The 21,337-nt window shown below is 39.8% G+C and overlaps 1 protein-coding gene across 1 annotated transcript in view; it reads left to right on the forward strand.

The window, feature by feature from the left end:
- Positions 1 to 3,124: 3,124 nt before the first annotated feature.
- Positions 3,125 to 21,337, forward strand: part of FNIP1 (folliculin interacting protein 1) — a 121,012-nt gene continuing 102,799 nt past the window's right edge. Inside the window, exon 1 of the mRNA XM_052644368.1 lies at positions 3,125 to 3,250. Within this exon, the coding sequence (XP_052500328.1) occupies positions 3,159 to 3,250 (92 nt within the window). The 5' untranslated portion in view covers positions 3,125 to 3,158. The remainder of the gene's footprint in view (positions 3,251 to 21,337) is intronic.

The raw sequence follows: 21,337 nt of genomic DNA on the forward strand, positions 1-21,337 counted from the left end.
CTTCTAGACTTCTCTGTGCCAGCCATGAATCAGCCATGATTTCTCATCATGTCATTTGCCCTATATAGACAGACTTGAGTCCATTTCCACTAACACTCATTTAGTGATACTTGCTAGTGTAAAAACAAAACTTCCCAAAATGACTGCTTCATTAATTGACTTATAGGATGTGCATTTTCTCACTTTAAAAAATTGCACTGACTTCATTTTTTGTTTATGAAAGTTTTATTCTGCATTCATATTTTGTGAGAAAAATATACATAGTGTATTTTGCCTCATTAGAAATCTTTCAGTGTTTGGCACTATAGAATTAAGATATCTTAAGTTTATACGGGAATACAGTCTTACTATTTTGAGCTTGTATTGCTCAGCAATTCTGGAGCTTGAGCAATGTATGGAGGAACTTTGAGTGATTCTTAACCCGAGTACTTCAGATGTCACCTCCTCAAAGAGGCCTCCCCTCCTCACTCATTTTATTGTGCAGTTTTCACTCACAACAGTAGTAGTTTCAAACTACCTTTTACTTATTGTTTCCTCATATAGAAGATCCCCTGGAGAAGGAAATGGCAACCCAATTCCCATACTCTCGCCTGGAGAATTCCATGGTTGGAGGAGCCTGGTTGGCTACAGTCCATGGAGGGGTGGGGACGGAGGGGGACACATCACAGAGTCAGATACAACTTGTCAACTAAATCAAATCTCCAAAACCCAAAAACATATAGAAATTTAGCCCTGTCTTTTTTGTTTACTTTGGATCCCCAATGCCTAGGCCAGGGGCACTTAAACATTGTGGAATGAATATATTAGTTTTTTAAAAACTTATTTCTTTATGGCTGTGCTGGCTCTTCCTTGCTGCATGTGGGCTTTTCTCTAGTTGCAGCATGCAGGGCTGCTCTCTAGTTGTGAGACACAGGCTTCTCATTGAAGTGGCTTCTCTTATCGCAGAACACTGGCTCAGTAGTTGTGGCGCGTGGGTTTAGTTCCCCCCAGGGCATGTGGACCCTCTCTGGAGTCTAACCCTTATCCTGTGTTGTTAGGAGGATTCTTCACTGGATCACCAGGGAAGTCTCGAAATTAGTTTCTTAACTGCCTCCAAATAGCATTTTAAAAATTATTAACATTGAAACTATGGTTTTTCCTGTGGTCATGTATGGATGTGAGAGTTGGACTGTGAAGAAGGCTGAGCACCGAAGAACTGATGCTTTTGAACTGTGGTGTTGGAGAAGACTCTTCAGAGTCCCTTGGACTGCAAGGAGATCCAACCAGTCCATTCTGAAGGAAATCAGCCCTGGGATTTCTTCGGAAGGAATGATGCTGAAGCTGAAACTCCAGTACTATGGCCACCTCATGCGAAGAGTTGACTCATTGGAAAAGACTCTGACGCTGGGAGGGATTGGGGGCAGGAGGAGAAGGGGACGACAGAGGATGAGATGGCTGGATGGCATCACCGACTCAATGGCTGTGAGTCTGAGTGAACTCCGGGAGTTGGTGATGGACAGGGAGGCCTGGTGTGCTGCGATTCATGGGGTCGCAAAGAGTCGGACACGACTGAACGACTGAACTGAACTGAACATTGAAACTTGATTGTTATATGACCACTGATATATTCTCTGTTATATATACTCTGCCTATTACTTTTTTTTTCTATATGAGACCACTTATTTTATAGCATAAACTCAAGCTGCAAATCATGTGAGTTGGTAGCCACTTAAAGAAAAAACAATTTGATTTGTATGCTTAGGTAAATGAAATTCTCAACGAAGTGTTTTAATCTGACCTTCCAAACCACATACCAGTAATTTCCTGACATCCATCTCTGTTAGAGAATTGCATCCCCATGGTACCAAATTCCTCATGCTGGAGTGGCAGTGGGTGAAAGGGTAGGGGTACTTAAGATCTGTAAGACCAATTTGATCCAAATCCTGATAAACTTTGGTTCCCTAGGTTTAAGTAGTGTGGAAGTTCAAATGTTTGTCGCTCAGTGGTGTCCGACTCTTTGCGACTCCATAGACAGCAGCTGGCCAGGCTCCTCTGTCCATGGGATTCTCCAGGCAAGAATACTGGAGTGGGTTGCCATTTCCTTCTCCAGGGGATCTTCTCGGCCCAGGGATCAAACCCGGGTCTCCTGCATTGCAGGCAGATTCTTTTTCCCTGAGCCACCAGGGAAGCCAAATTTAAGTAGGCTGTAAGGTCATTTATGAGCAATGCTTTTCTTTGGAAAAGGTATTCTGCCAATTAAAACTCATTTGCTCACAATTTCACAGTTCCTTTCTCCATACCTCGTCACTGAGTGTAAATCTCGAGCCTTCTATGGTTAACTCTTCCAAGGGGCTAATTCCTGGTATGTCAGGGTTCGAGGCGCTAGCGGGAAACATGGCGGGGGGGGGGGGGGGGGCGGCCCGCTGCCCGCGGAGTGTCGCGGCAGGGTCTTCTACCAGACCCAAGAGCCAGTCTTGCACAGTCAAGCTCTGAGGATAAACCACTCCGTGGCCCGCCTGGGCGGGCCTGTGGCCTCGGGCTTAAAGTCCAGCCCTTGCCGCAGTCCCCGGGGTAGGCTCGCGCGCCTTTCCTGCTCCGGGGGCCCCCAGACTCCACCTGGCGCCTATGTATGGAGGTGCGAAGCCACATAGATTGAGGAGGGGACGGCGGGAAAGGGTCGGTTGCTAGAGGTGCCCTGAACTTCTCTTGTGTCATGGGTGCGGGAGGTGAAGGCTTCTGTACTCCACAGGCCCTGGCGTGGTCCTCGCAGCACCCCGCCTCAGGCTCAGCTAGCAACTGAAGGCGTCACGGAGAAAGACCAGGACCGGAGCTCGTCCCTCCTCCACATCCTCAGACACAACCAGCCCCCCGCCCCTCCCCTCCGCGCATGCCCCGCCCCGTGAGCTGCCACGTGAGGCCCTCCACCAGCCAGCCTATGGGCGCCAACTCCGCCCAGGATCCCCGCCTTGCACTCTGCTCCGCGCGCCGCCACGTGATGCGGCTCATCGCCAGCCAATGGACGCCGGCTTTGCCTCGCGCCCCGCCCCGCGCGCCGTGGCCGTTTGAAGTGACTAATTTCTGTCATATGACTGAGGCGCCTATGGGGGTGGCGGGGCAGCTCTAGCAGCGGGGGCCTGGCGAGTTCCCTGAGGAGCGACCCCGGCCTGGCCGTGGCCACCATGGCCCCTACCCTGTTCCAGAAGCTCTTCAGCAAGAGGAACGGCCTGGGAGCGCCCGGTCGGGATGCGAGGGACCCGGATTGCGCGTTCAGGTAGGTCGCCGCAGGGCGAGGGGCCAGGGGCGCGGAGCCGATGGCCTAGTGGGCTCCGGCTTCCAGAGGCGCTGAGGCTTTCTCGAAGTTCACGCTCGCGCAGTAGCGTCGCCCCGGGACCGGGATCAGGGCCTGGGTCGGGAAGGGCAGGGCAGCTGCAGACCAGCGCGGGAGGGTTCGAGCGCCGTCCTCTGCCCCCTCCCCCACGGTCGCCCCTTACCCCCTTGTCCCGGGCGGTTTGTTTACGTCTTGCTCGGCGGCCACGCGCGGCTCTGCCACTCCAGGCGGAGCATCGCGGCCTGAGCTTAGGGGCCACACGCCCTCCTGGCGACGCGTAGAGTTGGGCGCGGGCTGGATTGGACCTCAACCGCCGTCCTCCGGGCCGAAAAGTTCTCCCCTCCTCCCCGCGGCCGGTCGTCCTCTGGGTACTCGGTTCCAGCTTGGTCGCTGTTGTGGAGAGAGCAGCACGTTTTGGCCAGCCTTCGGAGTGTAGAGAAGGCTGGAGGAGCGTGTCGGCAAGCTGCCGTTCTTTCAGATTTCTTGTAAATCTAAATTAGAGGTGTGCAGATACCGGACCGAATATTGTGGCCTGAATATTGTCGAAGGAGAAATGTGAAACCTAAGAGGTTGTGACTAGAATGAAGCTGCGCTGAGTCAAATGAAGCATGGCCCTAGAATTGACCATCCCATTGGAACTGGACGACCCGTTCCTACAAACGAGTCTATAAAAATTGACAACGATACCAAGATATTTTGTGGTACTACAGACTTGGTTATTTTTTTGTTACAGTACCTGTTGCTGGTAAAAAAAAAAAAACTTTTTTAAGATTGTAAGACCCTGTAATATAAACCTGACTTCTAGATAAAGTTTAGTTTCGAAACTTCATTTGATGAAGAGATTATGTCTTTCAGACAGCCTTAATTATGTCTTTCCACAGCCTTGTTGCAGTGTGGAAACTTGTGAACGTAAGTAGGCTGAATGTCAAATATCACTCAAACCTGGTAGGATTGCAAAGAGCCTAGTGGTACAGTAGCACTAGGAAAAAATGAGAATCTGTTAAATTTTGGAACAGCCACGTTCTGAAATGACTGTACCGCACCGGTTTAAAAGGTTTTGCTAACTTTAAAATTATTCACCCTCTGTCACTAATGCAAGCCCCGTTAGTAAACATTATGTAATATGTAGAATTGAAGTACTAAATGGAAAGAAATTTCACTGACTTTTAGAGGGAAATCTCAGAGATGAACATTTTGAAACAGTACTTAATAAAGACAGTTATCTAGCTTTTGTTTTTTTCTACTGGGAAGTGTCTTGCCATGCTGATCTAATGACTTTCTTTAAAGATTTCGTTAGTGATTTTCTTTTGAAAACTGAAACTGCAGTTCATATAGTACTACATCGAGCCATCTAGTAAATCAAGGGTCAGTAGAAAGCAAGTTTGGGGGCTATATTAAAAAGGTGACATTTGAATAGGCTTTCTATTTCTAGGCAAAGATTTACTTTGAGGTATCTAGATTTCCAAGCATCTCAAGTAATTGTGAAAAAAAGGTTATTATTTTTTTTAATGTAAGTCTACAATATGGTTGTGTAATACTACTTTAGAGTTGCCAAAGCACTTTCTCATCACTTATCTCATGTGATGTTTCACAACAACCATGTGAGATAGGGCAAGTAGCAGTATAGATAACTACATGATCCTTTTTTCTGTGTAAGAATGATGTGTAAGCGCAATAACTGCAGTGCAATATGGAAGGTAGTACTTTAAAAAATGCAGAAGTGTACATGTGAGAAAATGAAAACTGAGTAATGTCATATATATACCTAGCAACTTGCAAATTTGATCAACCTAAGTCTTGTGTGTGTGTTTTTTTAAACAATTTTATTGTTTATATACACACACACATACACACACAGAGTTGTGTGCCCACAACCCCAATGAATTTTTAGAACACTTCATCACCCAAAGAATTTCCTCATGCCCCTTTGCTATCATTCCTTAACTCCTTCTCACCCAGGGCAATCACTGACCTGCTTTCTATTTAATGACAGAAGTTTCGATTTTTTAAAAAATTTCATGTAAATGTAAACATACTGTTTATAGGCTTCTGTGTCTGGCTACTTTAACTCAGAGTGATTTTGAGATTCATCCAAGTTGTTGGGTTTTTTTCTGTAGTTCCTTCAGTTTTTTTGGGTGGGAGGGGGCTGGTGCTGAATAGTATACCACAATTTGTTTATCCATTCACTGGTTGGCAGACATTTTGGGTTCTTTTCAAATTTGGGGTGTATTGAAGAGTGCTGCTGGTGAATGTTTGTGAACAAATCTTTATGTGGAAGTGCATTTTCGTTTCTCTTGGAGTGGGATTGCTGGGTCATATGCTTAACTTAAAAAAAAATATGCCAAACTTTTCCCAAAGTAGTTGTACTATTCATAGTCCCACTAGTAATGTAGGAAGGTTACAGTTGCTCCAGATTCTCTAAAAAACCAGATATCGTTAGTCTGGTGTTTTTTTTAAATTAATTTATTTACTTGGTTTCACTGGATCTTAGTTGTGGCATGTGGGATCTAGTTACCTGACCAGGGATCGAACCAGGGCCCCCTCCATTGGGAGTTTAGAGTCTTGGACACTGGACTACCAGTGAAATCCCATTAGTCTGGTTTTTTAAATTAAAAAACTTTTTTTGTATTGTAAAAAATACCTAACATAAAGTTTTCCTTGTTAACCATTTTAGAATCCTTAACTTTTTTTTTCCCTTGGAGTATAGTAGATTTACAGTGTTAGTGTTAATTTCAGGTGTACAGCAAAGTGAATGTTATACATGTACATACATCCACTCTTTTTAGATTCGTTTCCCATGCTAATGGGTCTAGTGGTATCTTGTGATTTTAATTTGCCTTTCCTAAATAATAAACGATGTTTAGCATCTTTTTATGTAGCTCAATTTTTTGAATAGACTAAAATTTAGTTTTTATACCAGTACACAATGCTTTCCTTTCTAGAATCCTTTTTTGGTTTTGTTTTAGTCAGCTTAAGTTGTTAAATCAGGCTTGGACACAGTTAGCCATTGGCAGCTAACTATAGCTCAGCCTGTAAGAGTCAGTTCCTAGAGTAAGCAATATACAAGGTCCATTGGTGATAAGCCAGGAAAGGATAGGAAAGACTTGAGACAGAGAAGCCTTAGGAGCTTTTCAATATTGCCTTTCATAGTTACTTCATTGAAAAATATGGTCAGGGATTACCTATTTCCTTTCAGTTTTAAGTTCCTTACCTGACAAATTTCTGGTGCTTGTCCTGTCTAAGCTTCCAGAGCTCGAGATGAGTGTAGCATATCACAAGAATATTATTGTAATCATTTATAGAAGTGAAACAGTAATTTGTTTTCATCTTTTAAAGAATTTGGGAAAGACAGTGCTTTCTAGGGGAAGATACTCTTTATATTTTCTCCATCAGGATACTTTTCAGTGGAAGTAAGAATTCAGTGTAAGTTCAATAACTTTAGTACACATAAAATAATTACTTTAAAAATAAAATTCTCAGGGGCTTCCCTGGCGGCTCAGTGGTAAAGAACCCACCTGCCAGTGCAGGAGACACAGATTAGTCCCTTATCTGGGCAGATGCCTCATGCTGTGGAGCACCTGAGCCTGTGAGACACAACTATTGAGTCTGTGTTCTAGAGCCTGGAGCTGCAGCTGCTGCAGCCTGGAGCCCTAAACCCTGTGCTCTGCAACAGAAGTCACCATGATGAGAACCCTGCGCTCTTCAAGAGAGTGACTCCTGCTCACTGCAACCAGAGAAAAGCCCACTCAGCAGCAAAGACTCAGCACAGCTGAAAATAAATAAAATTATAAAAATTAGCAGATGAGTAAATAGAATTCTCCGGAGTTCCTTGGTGGTCCAGTGGGTAGGACTCCACACTCTCAATGCAGGGGGCCTGGGTTTGATCCCTGGTCAGGGAATTGGATCTCACATGCCTCAGCTAAAAATCTGACATGCTGCAACAAAAATCAGTGATCCTGTATGCCTCAACTAAGACCTGGCATAGCCAAATAAATGTATGTGTTAGTCGCTCAGTCATGTCTGACTCTGCGACCCCATGGACTGTAGTCTGCCAGGCTCCTCTGTCCATGGGATTCTCCAGGCAAGAGTACTGGAGTGGGTTGCCATTTCCTTCTTTGAGGAATCTTCACCCAGGGATTGAACCTGGGTCTCCTGAATTGTAGACAGATTAATTTACATTCTGAGCCACCAGGGAAGCACAAATAAATATTAAAAAAAATTATCTTCATCTAAAAATGGTGTTAATAATAGCAACTGTGTGGCATTGTCATGAGGTATATTAGTGAAGGTAACAGTAAATTGTGTTGTGTTAATAAACTAAGTCTTAAAAAAATTCTTGAAAGAAGTCTAATTTCGTGAAGAAGATTGTTTAAAGGTAAATGTCTGTAGGATATAATTCATGTTTTGTTCAAAAAGCAGTTTCTGTATTTTCATTTTATTCCTAATGCATGAACATTTGTTCTTACACTGTCTGTAGCAGGAGTAACAACCTCTTAATTGGTTTTTCTGTCATCACTGTTGCTTTTCTGCAAACTGTTTTCAACATTCATCCCTTAAAAAAAATGCTAATTCAGATCATGATAAGCAGGCAAAATGATGTAGAATTTAAAATCTCCACAACACAGAGTTATTTTAAGGATTCAGAAAGGTAAGTCATGTAGAACACTTAATGCAGTGCTTAGCACATGGCTTTCACAACCAGAAGTTGTTACTATGATGATTTCATGCTTATGTATAAAGCCATTCAGTTCAGGACCAAACTCCTTAATGTGGCTTGTGGTGTGGCTTTTGTGAAATCTGTAGCCTTGAGTTCTTAATTTTTAAAAATAAGGTTATTTTTAACATAGCTATTATTCTATTATTATTGTGTTTTATTACTTATTAATATTGTATATTATTTATATATCTATTAATATTATCTATTCTTAGTCTATATTCAGATTTTCTCAAGATGTCTTTTTATAGTAGGTTTGTTTGAATCAGTCTGCATATTGAGTTTGTAACTATGTGCCTAAAAACGTTTTTGTTTTTAAAATGGATCCTTTTTTCTGTGAAATTTCCCATGTTCTCTTTTTGACTGTTTGATCTCTAATGATTTCCTTTAATTCACTGGTTCTCAACAGTCCATATTTTAACCAGACCCTCCAGGTGATTCTGAATGCTCAAGTTTGAGAACCACTGCTACAACTTACTCTCTCTTTCCTGAAAACTTGGGTACTTGGGTTCAGGGTTTTTTTTTTTAATTTAAAATATTCAACAGATTTTGCAGTGTACTTTGTATTGCATACATAGTGTCTGGTTGCCCCATTTTTAGTGGTGCTAAGGTTGATTAGTTGGTTTCAGACTATTCTTACATTATAAAATTCCTCTTTCACTATTGGTTTTAGTATTTTTTATTGATTATTGCCTGAAACCACTATCTTGTTCAGTTCAGTTGCTCAGTCGTGTCCGACTCTTTGCGACCCCATGAATCGCAGCACGCCAGGCCTCCCTGTCCATCACCAACTCCCAGAGTTCGCTCAGACTCGTCCATCGAGTCATTGATGCCATCCAGCCATCTCATCCTCTGTTGTCCTCTTCTCCTGCCCCCAATCCCTCCCAGCATCAGGGGATGCAGAATGGTAATATCCTGATTCTTTAGTCCTTTCTGCATTTATTTCTTGGTGAACTTTCTCTTACCACTTACTTGGTTATTTGCTATAGGAAAGTCAGCACCAAAGTTTGTGTATCACTTTTTAGAATAATTTATACTGAGTTAGATGAATGTCTCCATTTTAATTATCATGTTTTAGTATCACCTCTTGGATGTGTTTTAATCCATTACAGTCAAATTGGCTCCATATTTGGCCAGAGCAAGACTTCTTAAGTTGATGTGATCTGATCTCATTAATCTTTCATAATTTGTTGCTTTTTTCTGGCCTTGTCTTAATCTAGCCCTCTCCCTTTTCTATGATTTTATCACTTTGGATTTGTTCTAGGTTTTGGGGTGCCATGCTGTGTTGTTCTTTGTTTTGGGCATAATTTTACATAGCTTTTTGTTTAGTTTCTTGGAGTGATCATCTGGGCTTATCCTAATTATTCTTTCTCCAGGAAGCCTATTCTGATTTCTCCCTGTCTAAGTTAGATTTCACTTTAGTTTTCTTCCATATTTTTCTGTATTTCCTTCTGTGGCATGTATCACAGCTGCCATTACTTGCCCACATCTCTCTCCTTTGCTTGCTTGAGAGCACTTTTCAGCTTCAAGGTGTATTGTAGAGTTAGAACCTTGTAAGCCACATGATGAGTTGTTTGTGGGGAACAAATGCCTAGGTTCTGTCTGGAGCAGCTCAGGTAAGACGCCGTTTTCCAGGGAGAGACTATAATACTGTGGAGGCCTGTCTTGAACTCCTCGTCCGAAGGAGCAGCCCTCTCCCCTAGTCTCTATCAGAGCACACTGTTTATATCCTCCATGGTTCTTTTTACAGTTTATCATCTCTCTCCCTCAAGTTCACATTGTTGAGTCAGTGTGTATAGCACAGTGCCTACGTCTGTGCTCAGTAAATATTTTTAGAATGAACATACTAATTTTAAGAACAGAGAGAATCAGAAGTTCTGTTTTGGAGATTTGGTCTAGTTTTAATTGTTATTGAGAGATTTATTTGATAGTTTAATAAAGTATATCCAGAGTTCATGATAGAGGTTGGGCTCGGAGATAATGAACTTGGGCTTATGGTCAATGGTCAATATTAACACTAAGGGAACAGATGAGATAATATAGGAAAAGGGGTGTAGGTAGATAGAGAATTGCAAAGAACAGATTTTGTCCTGAGGAAATCTAAAATGTACAAATGTGGGAGAGGAAAGTCTGCAAAGAAAAAATGGCCAGAGACATAGGGAGAGGCCAGTGCTGTGTGGTGTTGGGAAAGCTCAGAAAGGGAAGTGTTTAAAAAATGGTGGTGTGATAAACTGTTGTATTAACTGGTTGCTGACAGGTCTTGTGAGGTGAGAAACAGAAAAGTATCTGTTGGATTTGTCAAGTTGGAGATAACTAGTGACCTTAATGGTTTTTTAAATTTTTTTGAGGGGGCCATGTTTTGGGGGAAAAGTGAGATGTGTATTAAATGAAAAGGGAGGAAATGGCTTCACTGCTAAAGCTTTCTATTTCTGTAGGGAAAACAATCTAGTGCTGTGTTATCTAAGCTTTCAGTATTCTGATTTTAGATTGCATTCTGAATTTCTGAAGTTCTTAAAGACTGGTTTCCTAATATTATCAGTGTTCATAAAAATCATATTTCAGAAGTTGTTAAAATATGATTTTAAATGTTTGTTTATTCACAAGATTTTCTGTTTAAAAAATAACACCTTTTATTCTTATGTTAGAAATAGTAGAAAGTTATAATATTCTTTACAGAGAATTCTGTGAGATCATATCTTTCTTATTAAAGTAGAAGCTGAAAATTTTAAGTTAAACTTCATGTTAATGCTCTGTGGTATCAATATTTGGTTCTAAGAATCTAATTTTGTTCTAGGAAATGCAGATATTTTGTTGATTTATTATTCCGTCTCAAAGTAGTTGTATTAGATTAGTTTTTTAGAACCATATTTCTTGAAAGAAAATAGTTTAATAAAAATATAGCTTTAATATTCAACTTATGAATTTTGGACCTTATTTCTTACTAATATAATAATTATTGTCTTAAATCTTGCTGAGTTTTAAGTTATCTTTTTGGAAAGACTTGTTTGAAAAAAAAACACTCCCCATGTAAAACATAACAGCCACATGTGTGTATCTGTGGCTGATCCATGTTGATGTGTGGCAGAAGCTCGCACAACATTGCATAGCAATTATCCTCCAACTAAAACAAAAAACAGGATTCCTAAACTCTCCTTACACAATCTTATTTCTGTTGCTGACACTACCGTTCTCTTAGTCCTCCAAGTTGAAAGTCAGAGAATCATCTTTTCTTCTTTCTTCTCTCTGGTTGCTTCATTTGGTCATTTGTTAAATCCTGTCGCTTCCGATTCTGCAGTATCTTAGTTCTTCTCCATTTCCCGCTGCCACCATCTCCTTTAGACCTTGAATGGGTTTCATAAAAACTTGGCATAACTTTCCCACCTTGTGTGTATTCCCCTCTATACCATTCTGCTAAATTGACTTTCTTAAACCATACTCTGATCAGTGCACTCAGAAATCTCCTTTGACTCCCTGATGCTTAATAGAGGATTGCTCTGTGCCAGGCACTGTTTTAAGTGTTTTACACATACTAATTCATTTATTTATCACAGTAGCTTTATAAAGTAGGTCTGATTATTCCTCTTTCATAGATGAGGGAATGGAGGCAGAGAGAGAAGTTAAGGACCTTGTTCAGGATCACACAGTAAGTGATTAAGATACAAATAATTAAGATACAAATTCAGACATTTGAGTTCCAGCACCTTTGCTTCCCGAGTGGCGAGTGGCGCTAGTGGTAACGAACCCCCCTCCCCAAGGCACAAGATGTAAGAGATGCGAGTTCAGTACCTGGGTGGGGAGATCCCCTGGAGGAGAGCATGGCAACCCACTCCAGTATTGTTGCAGGGAGAATCCCATGGACAGAGGAGACTGGTGGGCCGTGGTTCATGGAGTTGCAAAAAGTCAGACACAACTGGAGTGACTTGGCACAGACACCCATGCCTTTGTTTGTAATAATGTCCAAATTTTTCAGCTTGTCCTGTCAGCCTCCTGTAGAGTTGTTCCCAATGTGTCCTGTTTGTGTAACCTTGGGAAATAGTATCGTGTCGTCATTAAAGACGCTGTGTGTGTAGATATGTCAGAGTAGAGGAGTGGATACTGAAGAGAGAGTCCCAGTACCCATTGTGCCTACCATCTTAGAGTTGTTTTGAGGATTTAATGGCATGGTAGTCTCTTAAATGGTAGAATTCCTTCTCATACTTCCTCACCCGTCAGTTTATTCTTTCCAGTCTTCTTTCTAATTTTTCCTCTAGCTGTGGGCTCTGAATTAACTAGAAGTTTGATGTTTCTTTAGACTATTCTGGTTCATATGTTTGCACATTCCTTGGAATTATATGGTTACAACACATCTGTCTTTGAAGCTCCAGTAGAAACCGTATTTACCATTAAGACAGTTTCTTGGGTGGTAACTGCTTCTTACGTATCTGAATGCTTTAGAAGATTTTAAGTTCCATAGGGTACTTAGGACCAAGTTCCATGGTATAACTTGTTTCGTGCTTTATTCCTGGTGTTTGATTCACAGAAGGCATTCAATAAATATTTGATGAATGAGTGATGAATAAAAATAGTCACTGAATTGAAGAAATTTCATTTCCTTTAACAAAGATGTTTCTGTTTTGGGTTATTTGCCTAGTCATTTCTCTGTAATTTAAGCACATATTTCTTTGACTCAGTGTTTACTGATTTAAAGGAAAATTTCATTATTATTTTGATCTTTTTAAGATGGCAAGAATGGTCTGATTTCGCAGAAATAGGTTAGGTTCTCTATTTATATCCCCTATAACACCTCATACTTTCCCTTTCTACCATTTTTCACATTCAAAATTTGTGTATGTGTATGTACACAGAGTCTTTTCTGACATACTCAGTATATGCTGAGTGGATAAAAAACTGAGTAAATGAACTCAAGTACTTTTTTTTCGTAGCGGAAGTTTATTTCAAGAACACAAGAGGTTTTGAGGTACCATGGAATTTCTTTTCCATTTGAGCATTCTTTGTCCTTAGGCCTTTTGATTGTTAAGTAGACCTTATGGGGAAATGGGGTAACAGTTTAACGTAGATCTTTGGGGACACAGCCAGAGCTCTAGGGATCTACTTCCTTGTACTCCCATCACCCAGTATATAGTATCCCTTGACACAATAGCATTTTATCCCAAGTCACCCCAGAGAGATTACACCTTTGTATAATCCTGATAGTTAGAGTGGCAGAGTTGGTGTTAAGAGTGTGTGGGATTATGAGCCATTTCAGTTTGTACTGTTTTATGTTTGTGATTGCATTTGTAGGATGTAGCTGGCAGGCTCTTTGCAACTTTCTGGCCTGCTTTTCCACCCTGTTGTGGTCTGTTATATGATTTTTAAAGTTTTCTATTTATAGCAAGAAACTATAGATTGTGACGTTAATGCAAGGTGAGTAAAGTTGAATTGTGATAGGATTCCCACAGATATCGATATTTAGTGTTATATTGATTTCTGTTAATTCCTGATTAGAATATAAAACATATATACTATACAATTATAGAATGCAGAAATATAAAATTATTTGTGAATAACTTCAGTTCATTTCAGTTGCTCAGTTGTGCCCGACTCCTTGCGACCTCATGGACTGCAGTTCGCTAGCCTTCCCTGTCCGTCATCAACTCCTGGAGCTTGCTCAAACTCAGGTCCATTGAGTTGGTGATGCCATCTAACCATCTCATTCTCTATTGTCCCCTTCTCCTCCTGCCTTCAATCTTTCCCAGCATCAGGGTCTTTTCCAGTGAGTTAGTTCTTCACATCAGGTGGACAAAGTATTGGAGCTTCAGCTTTAGCATCAGTCCTTCCAATGGATATTCAGGACTGATTTCCTTTAGGATGGACTGGTTTGATCTCCTTGCAGTCCAAGGGACTCTCAAGAGTCTTCTCCAACACCACAGTTTGACTTCCCTGGTAGTTTAGACGGTAAAGCATCTGCCTGCAATGCGGGAGACCCAGGTTCAATCCCTGGGTTGGGAAGATCCCCTGGAGAAGGAAATGGCACCCCACTCCAGTACTCTTGCCTGGAAAATCCCATGGACTGAGTAGCCTGGTAGGCTACAGTCCATGGGGTCGCAAAGAGTCGGGCACGACTGAGCAACTTCGCTTTCACAGCTTTCTTTATGGTTCAATTCTCACATCCATACATAACTCCTGGAAAAACCATAACTTTGACTGTGCTGTCTAGGTTTGTCATAGCTTTTCTTCCAAGGAGCAAGCGTCTTTTAATTTCATGGCCGCAGTCCCCCTCTGCAGTGATTTTGGAGCCCAAGAAAATAAAGTCGTGTTTTAAATTTTCTCAAAGAAATTTCTGAACATAGTTTAACCATCAGACAGTAAAACCCCATGTTAAGGCACCACTTGTACTTACATTACCCAGTATATGGTATTCCTTGAATGACTTCTGGACCCTTGGAACTTCTGACTGGCTAGTTTGGCATGCTCTTCACTTGTGACTCTGATTCTAAATTAAGAGATGAAATGTTTTGCCCCCAGCCCAACAATATTATGACAGGAATTTACTTAGAGTAAATTCCTCCAACCCAGTCCTGATCCTGGATTCAACTGCTCTTTTAATTGTTTGGTGTTTCTTTGAGTAGTTGTTTTTATGTTTATAAATAATATGAATATACTGTTTTATAAAAAATTTATTCATTTTAGACATTATCAATTTCCTGTATTGGTAAAGATTTAGGTCTTAAGCATGCATACATATACACATACCCATGTATGCCCTTTCCTTTTTTCTTTATTCTTCCAATATTATAATTTTTGGTTAGTTTAAATAATCAAGGTTAACTATTTTGTTGTATTATAAAACATTCACTGCTGAACTAAATATATTTTATGTGTTTTATTGTATTAAAAAAAATCTCTTGGAGTTAATTGCCTTTATTTTTCTTTTTACTTTTTTGGTTCACCTTATTTTCTTTGGAATCTTGAGCTTAAGAACTCCATAAAATATCTCTCAAAACAACTTATTTCTTTTAGTGAAAGCTTCTCAATAATTGGTTAGTTATTTTTTTTTCCTCATGGATATATCTGTCTTGGAGACCTCTGACCTTTTCTGGCTCTAGCTTGGGTTGCTGCCCTGTAGTTCTGCTCCATAGCATTGTTATAAGCCTTCCTCCTGGAAATTCCTTTGACCTTTTAAAGTTAGGATCTCTTGTAGACTGGCTTCCATGACTTCTTCCTTTTTGAATTGTTCCCTTGTTTTTGTAGTACGTATCCCTTTAGGAGCTTCCTGAGAGTGATTGCTTGAGATAAATTTTTTGAGATTTGCCCATCTGAAAAAGTGTTTATTTTTATGTTTGGCCCATCTAGTAGATGCGGAGTTCTGTGTGGAGAATCATTTTAACTCAGAAATTGGAAGGTATTGCTCCTTGGTCTTCTGACTACCAGTATTGCTGCTGAGAAGGTCAGAGCCATAACTCTCAACCCTTGGGAAACTTTTGGAATTTTCCCAGTTTTCTCTTTATTTTGTTCTGAAATTTCACAGTGATATACCTTTTTTTAAAAAAAAAATTCATTTGTTTATACCTGATGGGCCTTTCAATCTAGAGACACTGTGAGGCTGCTGCAACTTGGACAGGTTTCCCTAGAAAATAAAGATTTGTTATGTATAAGCAGTGAGTTAAGAGAGGATGGAGAAAGTCACTTTCACATCCTGTGGAGGATATGCTTTTTGCTCCTTTGCCTCTCCTTCACCTTCCAAGGGACTTTATGTTTCCAAGGTCTTTGCTTCTTAGATACTCTGAGGAGATGAATTCTTTGGTTGCTCCAGGACATTCATTGACATTTAGGTTGTAACTGCTTATGTTTTTGAAAAGTCAGTTGCTTCTTTTCATCTTTCAAATGTTTATTGAAGTCTCTTTATCCTTGAAATTTTTCCTTTCATATTCTCTGTCTTAAATATATGTGTATATATCTGTGTGGTGTGTGTGTATATATGTGTGTGTGTGTATTTACACACATTTGCACACACTTCGTTTACCATCATTTGAATGGGCTTTTAATATATCAGCACACGAGTGCTGCACCATTGTTTAACTTGGATTTCTTAAAAAAGTTTTTTAAACTTTTTCTTATGAAAAATTCCAAACAGAAAAGTGAAGAGACAATTAATAACAATATCAACCTGGGCTCTTTCATTGCAGGCGGATCCTTTATTATCTGAGGCACAAGGGACTTAATACTGTTGCTTGTTACTGCTGGAATATTTTAAACTCCAGATGTTCTGTCATTTCATTCATGAATACTTGAGTATGAATCTCTAAAACATTACTGTTACCCTGAAAGTGAGCAATGATTCCTTAGTATTTAATACTCAGTCCGTGTTCAGTTTCCCCTGATTGTCTTGGAAATGTCTTTTTAGAGTTTGACTTAGGATTCTAATATGTTTTTGTGCTTAGTCGTTCAGTTGTGTCCGACTCTTTGCAACCCCATAGACTGGAATCTGCCAGGCTCCTCTGTCCATGGGGATTCTCCAGGCAAGAATACTAGAGTGGGTTGCCATACTCTCCTCCAGGGGATCTTCCCAACCCAGGGATGAAACCCAGGTCTCCCATGTTGCGGGTGGATTCTTTACTGACTGAGCCACCAGGGAAGCCCAATTTGTTGGTAGAATATTGTACACTTTGATTTGGATCTGATTTCATCTTCACTGTGTTCTTTTCCTTGTTCCTCTCTCCACCTTACTTTCTTTAAATTGAGAGTTAGATCTAGAGACTTGATTGAATTTAGGTGCAGAGTTTTGTGTTTAGATGTGATGTGTACTTGTTACTGCATTTTATCACAAAGCACATAACTTTGGTTGTCCCACTTTAAGTGGTGCTAAGTTTGATCAACAGATTCAGGTAGTATGTGCCTGATTCATTCTTCCATTTTAAAGTTGTCCATCGACTGTTTACCTAATGGATTTATTGTCTGTTTATGCTGATTATCAGATTATTTCAGTTAGTTGAATGGCCAACTGCCCCTTCCAGGGTAACTAATTCTTAGAGATAGCAAAGGACAACTCCAGGAGTGTGCCTTTCACTTGCAAACCAGCCAGTCCTCCTTTGGTTGGAGGATTGGTTGAGGAACCCCTCAACCACCTCCTTTATTGAGTTCTTACACTCCTGGGCCACTGTCTCCCTGCTCTAATCACCCAGGGCCAGGTACCAGCCAACTGGGGACAGTTTCTGTACTGTGGAGACCACTAAAATTACTCAGACTAGTCAATCCTAAACCTGCTTAGCGTGTTTACTTTGCCATTCTTTCCTGTGAAAACACAATAAAAGTTCTTGCCACTTTTTTCTGTCTTTCCTTCTGCCTCCTTACCCACCCATGATGGCCAGGTGTGGTGTGGCATTCTTCCTAATTCTAGGGAATTGTGAGTATAAATTTCTTCCTTCATGATAGTTATTTCCATGTCTGTGTCTTACCATACTTCATTAAAACAAATCCTTGTTCATTTTAAAGCCGGTATAGTTTTATGAGTTAGAACAGATGTATACAGCTGTGCTGACAACCGCTACAATCAAGATGTAGAGCTCTGTATAACCGTCAAAGGCTCCCTTGTATCTTCTGTAGTCAGTGGCCAACCCCTGCCTACCCTGCCAGCAGACAGTTTCTAATCTGCTTTCTGTCACTGCAGATTAATTTTGCATATCTTAAAATTTCATGTAAATGAAATCCTACCATATATACTCTTTCATATCTGGTTTCTTTCACTCAGCAGAATGTTTCTGAGATTCATCCGTGTTTCTGCTTATTTCAGTAGCTCATTGCTTTTTATTCTATTATCGTATTCCAATATCTCACTTTATCAATATGCTAAAATTTATTGATATACCAGTTGATGAATATTTGGATTACTTCTGGCTTGAGGAGGTATTATGTAGAAAGCTGCTATGAACATTCATGTATAACTCTTTGTATGAGAATGCTTTTACTTCTGTTGGATAGATACCTAGGAGTGGAATTGCTGGTTTTTAAGCAAATGTGTATTTAACTTAATAAGAAACCACCAAACTGTTCTCCAAAGCGGTTGCCCCAGTTACTTTTTCCCTAAAAATGAGTATGATAATTCCAGTTATTATCAGTACTTGTGGGTGTGTGTAGTGGCATCTTGTGGTTTAATTTGCCTTTCTTTCATGCCTGGTGATGTTGAGCAAAGATTTTGGTGTTCATTGCCTAATTGTATGCATTCTTTTGTAAAGTCTCCAACTAGTTTGTCCATTTAAAAATTGGAGTGGTTCTTACGTATTATAGACTTCTTTATTTGGATAAAAATTCTTTGTTAGCTTATTTTCTCCCATCTCTGGTTTGAATCTCTTCTTTTAATGGTATCTACTTTCAAAGGTCAGAAGTCTTATTTGGTGAAGTTTCTAGTTTATTATATTTTAAAGATTTTATGTGTATATTTATGTGTGTATGTGTTCTAAGCAATTTTGTCCTACCTTAAGGTCAACAAGATTTTTCTCGTTTTCTTTTATAAATTTTATAGTTTTTGAGGTTTTATGTTTAGGTCTACAACACATTTTGAGTTAATTTTTACATATAGGTTGAGCTTAATATTTTCCCCACAAATATCTAGCTTATCCAGTACCATCTGTGGAGAAGCTATCTTTTGATTTTTGCTTAATTACCGTGTGTTAACATGTCTTTCTTTGTGCTGATATATTCCGATTCTGGAGGAATTTCCCAGTAAACAATAATAAATGCCATCCATTCTACACTTGCAATAATATAGTATAAGATTATGCATGTTTTTGAAACATACATATGGTATGGTAAATTATGAAATTTTATTCTGATAATCAACCAAAGCACAATGCCCTTTTACATAATGTGTTTAGTAAGTAAGAATGTTTACTTTGGGATTTAGTTTTAGCTGTACATAAACACTGAAAATATTTTTATTTTGTTTTAGTGGTCTAGGGAGTGAAAAGCAGTAAGAGACTGCTTTTAGTAGAATTTCCAACTCCCAAGAAAGGTTGAATCCAGTGGCAGGGATTCTGTGTATATCTAAAAGAGAACACATAGGTAGCATGTCAGAAAAGGAGTGACCTTCATTTTCTAATTTGCTCATCAGCAAATTAGATTCTCAAGCTGATGTATACATTAGAATCACCTGTGATCTTCTTTAAAACTTTGATTGCCCTGCTGCTGCCACTGCTGCTGCTAAGTCGCTTCAGTCATGTCTAACTCTGTGCGACCCCATAGACGGCAGCCCACCAGGCTCCGCCATCCCTGGAATTCTCCAGGCAAGAACACTGGAGTGGGTTGCCATTTCCTTCTCCAATGTGTGAAAGTGAAAAGTGAAAGGGAAGTCGCTCAGTCGTCTCTGACTCTTGGCAACCCCATGGACTGCAGCCCACCAGGCTCCTCCGTCCATGGGATTCTCCAGGCAAGAGTACTGGAGTGGGGTGCCATCACCTTCTCCGGCAGATTGCCCTACTTGGAGTTAATTCTTAATCTTACAGGGTAGGATTTTGGACAGGTGATTATTTTGCTTTGCTTTGAAACTCTCCAGCATGATTTTGATGTAAAGCCCACGTTATCACTCACTGATTATACTCCCGTTTTATCATTTAATTTCTCAATCATCCTAAGAGATAAGTAGTTTCAGCTCAGTTTGCACATGAAGAAGGTAAAACTTAATGTGATTTTATACCTTTCTCCACAAGGGATATAAACAAGAAAATTATGAAGACATTAAAAAAATGACCTTTAAACATTCTGAATGATGGTTAACCTCATTAATTAAAAATTGCAAATCAAGATATTGTATCTCCAATTCACTAAGCTGTCAGTCCAGTAAGGGTTAAAAACAGTGATATATTATTACAGCAGGAGTGGTAAAGCAAGCCCTGTTCTGTGATTGTGAGAGTGTATATGGGCACAACTATTTTAGAGTGCTGCAGTTGTGCAAAAGTGATCATGTAAGCATATTCTGATGTTTATTAAAATTTTATTTGAAGTTATTTCCAATTTGTTACTGTGGCCATAATTAGATTTATTAAATAAGTTATGGCTATATATTGGAATACTGTGTAGCTATTAAATAGAACATGGTAATCTGTATTCCCTGGTGTGGAGGTTTACACATATATTAAAGTTTTAAAAGTTACGAGATAGTGTGCAGTGTGATGTTGCATTAGACTTAAATGTTCAGCACTATTATTGTGTTTATTTGTACATACATAGGAAAAAGTCTAGATGGAAACAGAGAAGTGTTGAATGTTGAAAGTGGCTAGGTCTGAGAAGAAGGATTGCTAGGATGGGTTTTTCATGTTTTATACTTGTTTGCTATTTTGTATTCACCTGGCAGTAAGATCTGTAGCTTCTGTAATTTTAAAAAGATATAGAATGAAATATGTAATTTGATCAAGATCAACACAAACGATAAGTGGCATAGCTAGGACTTGGAATTATCAGAGTCCAAAGGAGAAATTTTTCAGAGAAATATTAACCAATGTGATAATGAATTTTAACTGATTTGTAGTAGAAAAGCATTGAAAATTTTTTTATTTAAAAGTTTATATACAGTAATTCCCTTTTTGTGGTATAAAGTCCTATGAATTTCTTAAACTTTTTATTGAAGAATAGTATAATTAAGAAAACTGTCCACATTTTGACTATTCAGCTCAGTGAATTTAGACATGCTGCGAGGTGACTGGTACCCGGTTCAAGAAATAGAATGTTGCTTGTGTTTCTATAATCTTCTTCCTGACCCTTTCAACCCCTACTATCCTGACTTCATACCTCAGGGATGTCTGATGTTGAGCTTTATATTAATGGGACCATTTACAAACTCTCTGCTTGTCTGGCTTCTTTTTCGCTCAGTGTTATGTTTGCATTTTCCTTTGTAGTGTATGTAGTCTAGTTCCTTCTCCTTCCTGTAGGCTAGAATTTCCCTACTGACATTTGGATGGGGTAATTTTTTTGTTATGGGGGGCTCTTCTGTGCACTGAAGGATTTTACCGGCATCCCCCACTCGAACCACAAGATGTGAGTAGCAGCCTCCCCCACCCCCACCCCCTACCACCCATAATGACAACCTAAAATGTCTCTAGATGTTGCTGGATGTCCCTGGAGAGGGGGCAGAATCTAGTTGAGAACTGCCAAAGTACAGTCTTCACTTTGTGTGAGTATGCCACAGATTATTTACCCAGGCTACTTTGTTGATGGATATTTGGATCGTTTCCAGTTTAAGGTTGTACAGAATGATGTTGCTATGAATGTTATTGTATAAATTTTTTGGGGAAGATATGTCCACATTTCTGTTGCATATGTACTTTGAACTGAATTTATAGGTCATA

The sequence above is a fragment of the Budorcas taxicolor genome, chromosome 7, assembly GCF_023091745.1.
Source record: "Budorcas taxicolor isolate Tak-1 chromosome 7, Takin1.1, whole genome shotgun sequence".
In the NCBI taxonomy this organism is placed as follows: Eukaryota; Metazoa; Chordata; class Mammalia; order Artiodactyla; family Bovidae; genus Budorcas; species Budorcas taxicolor.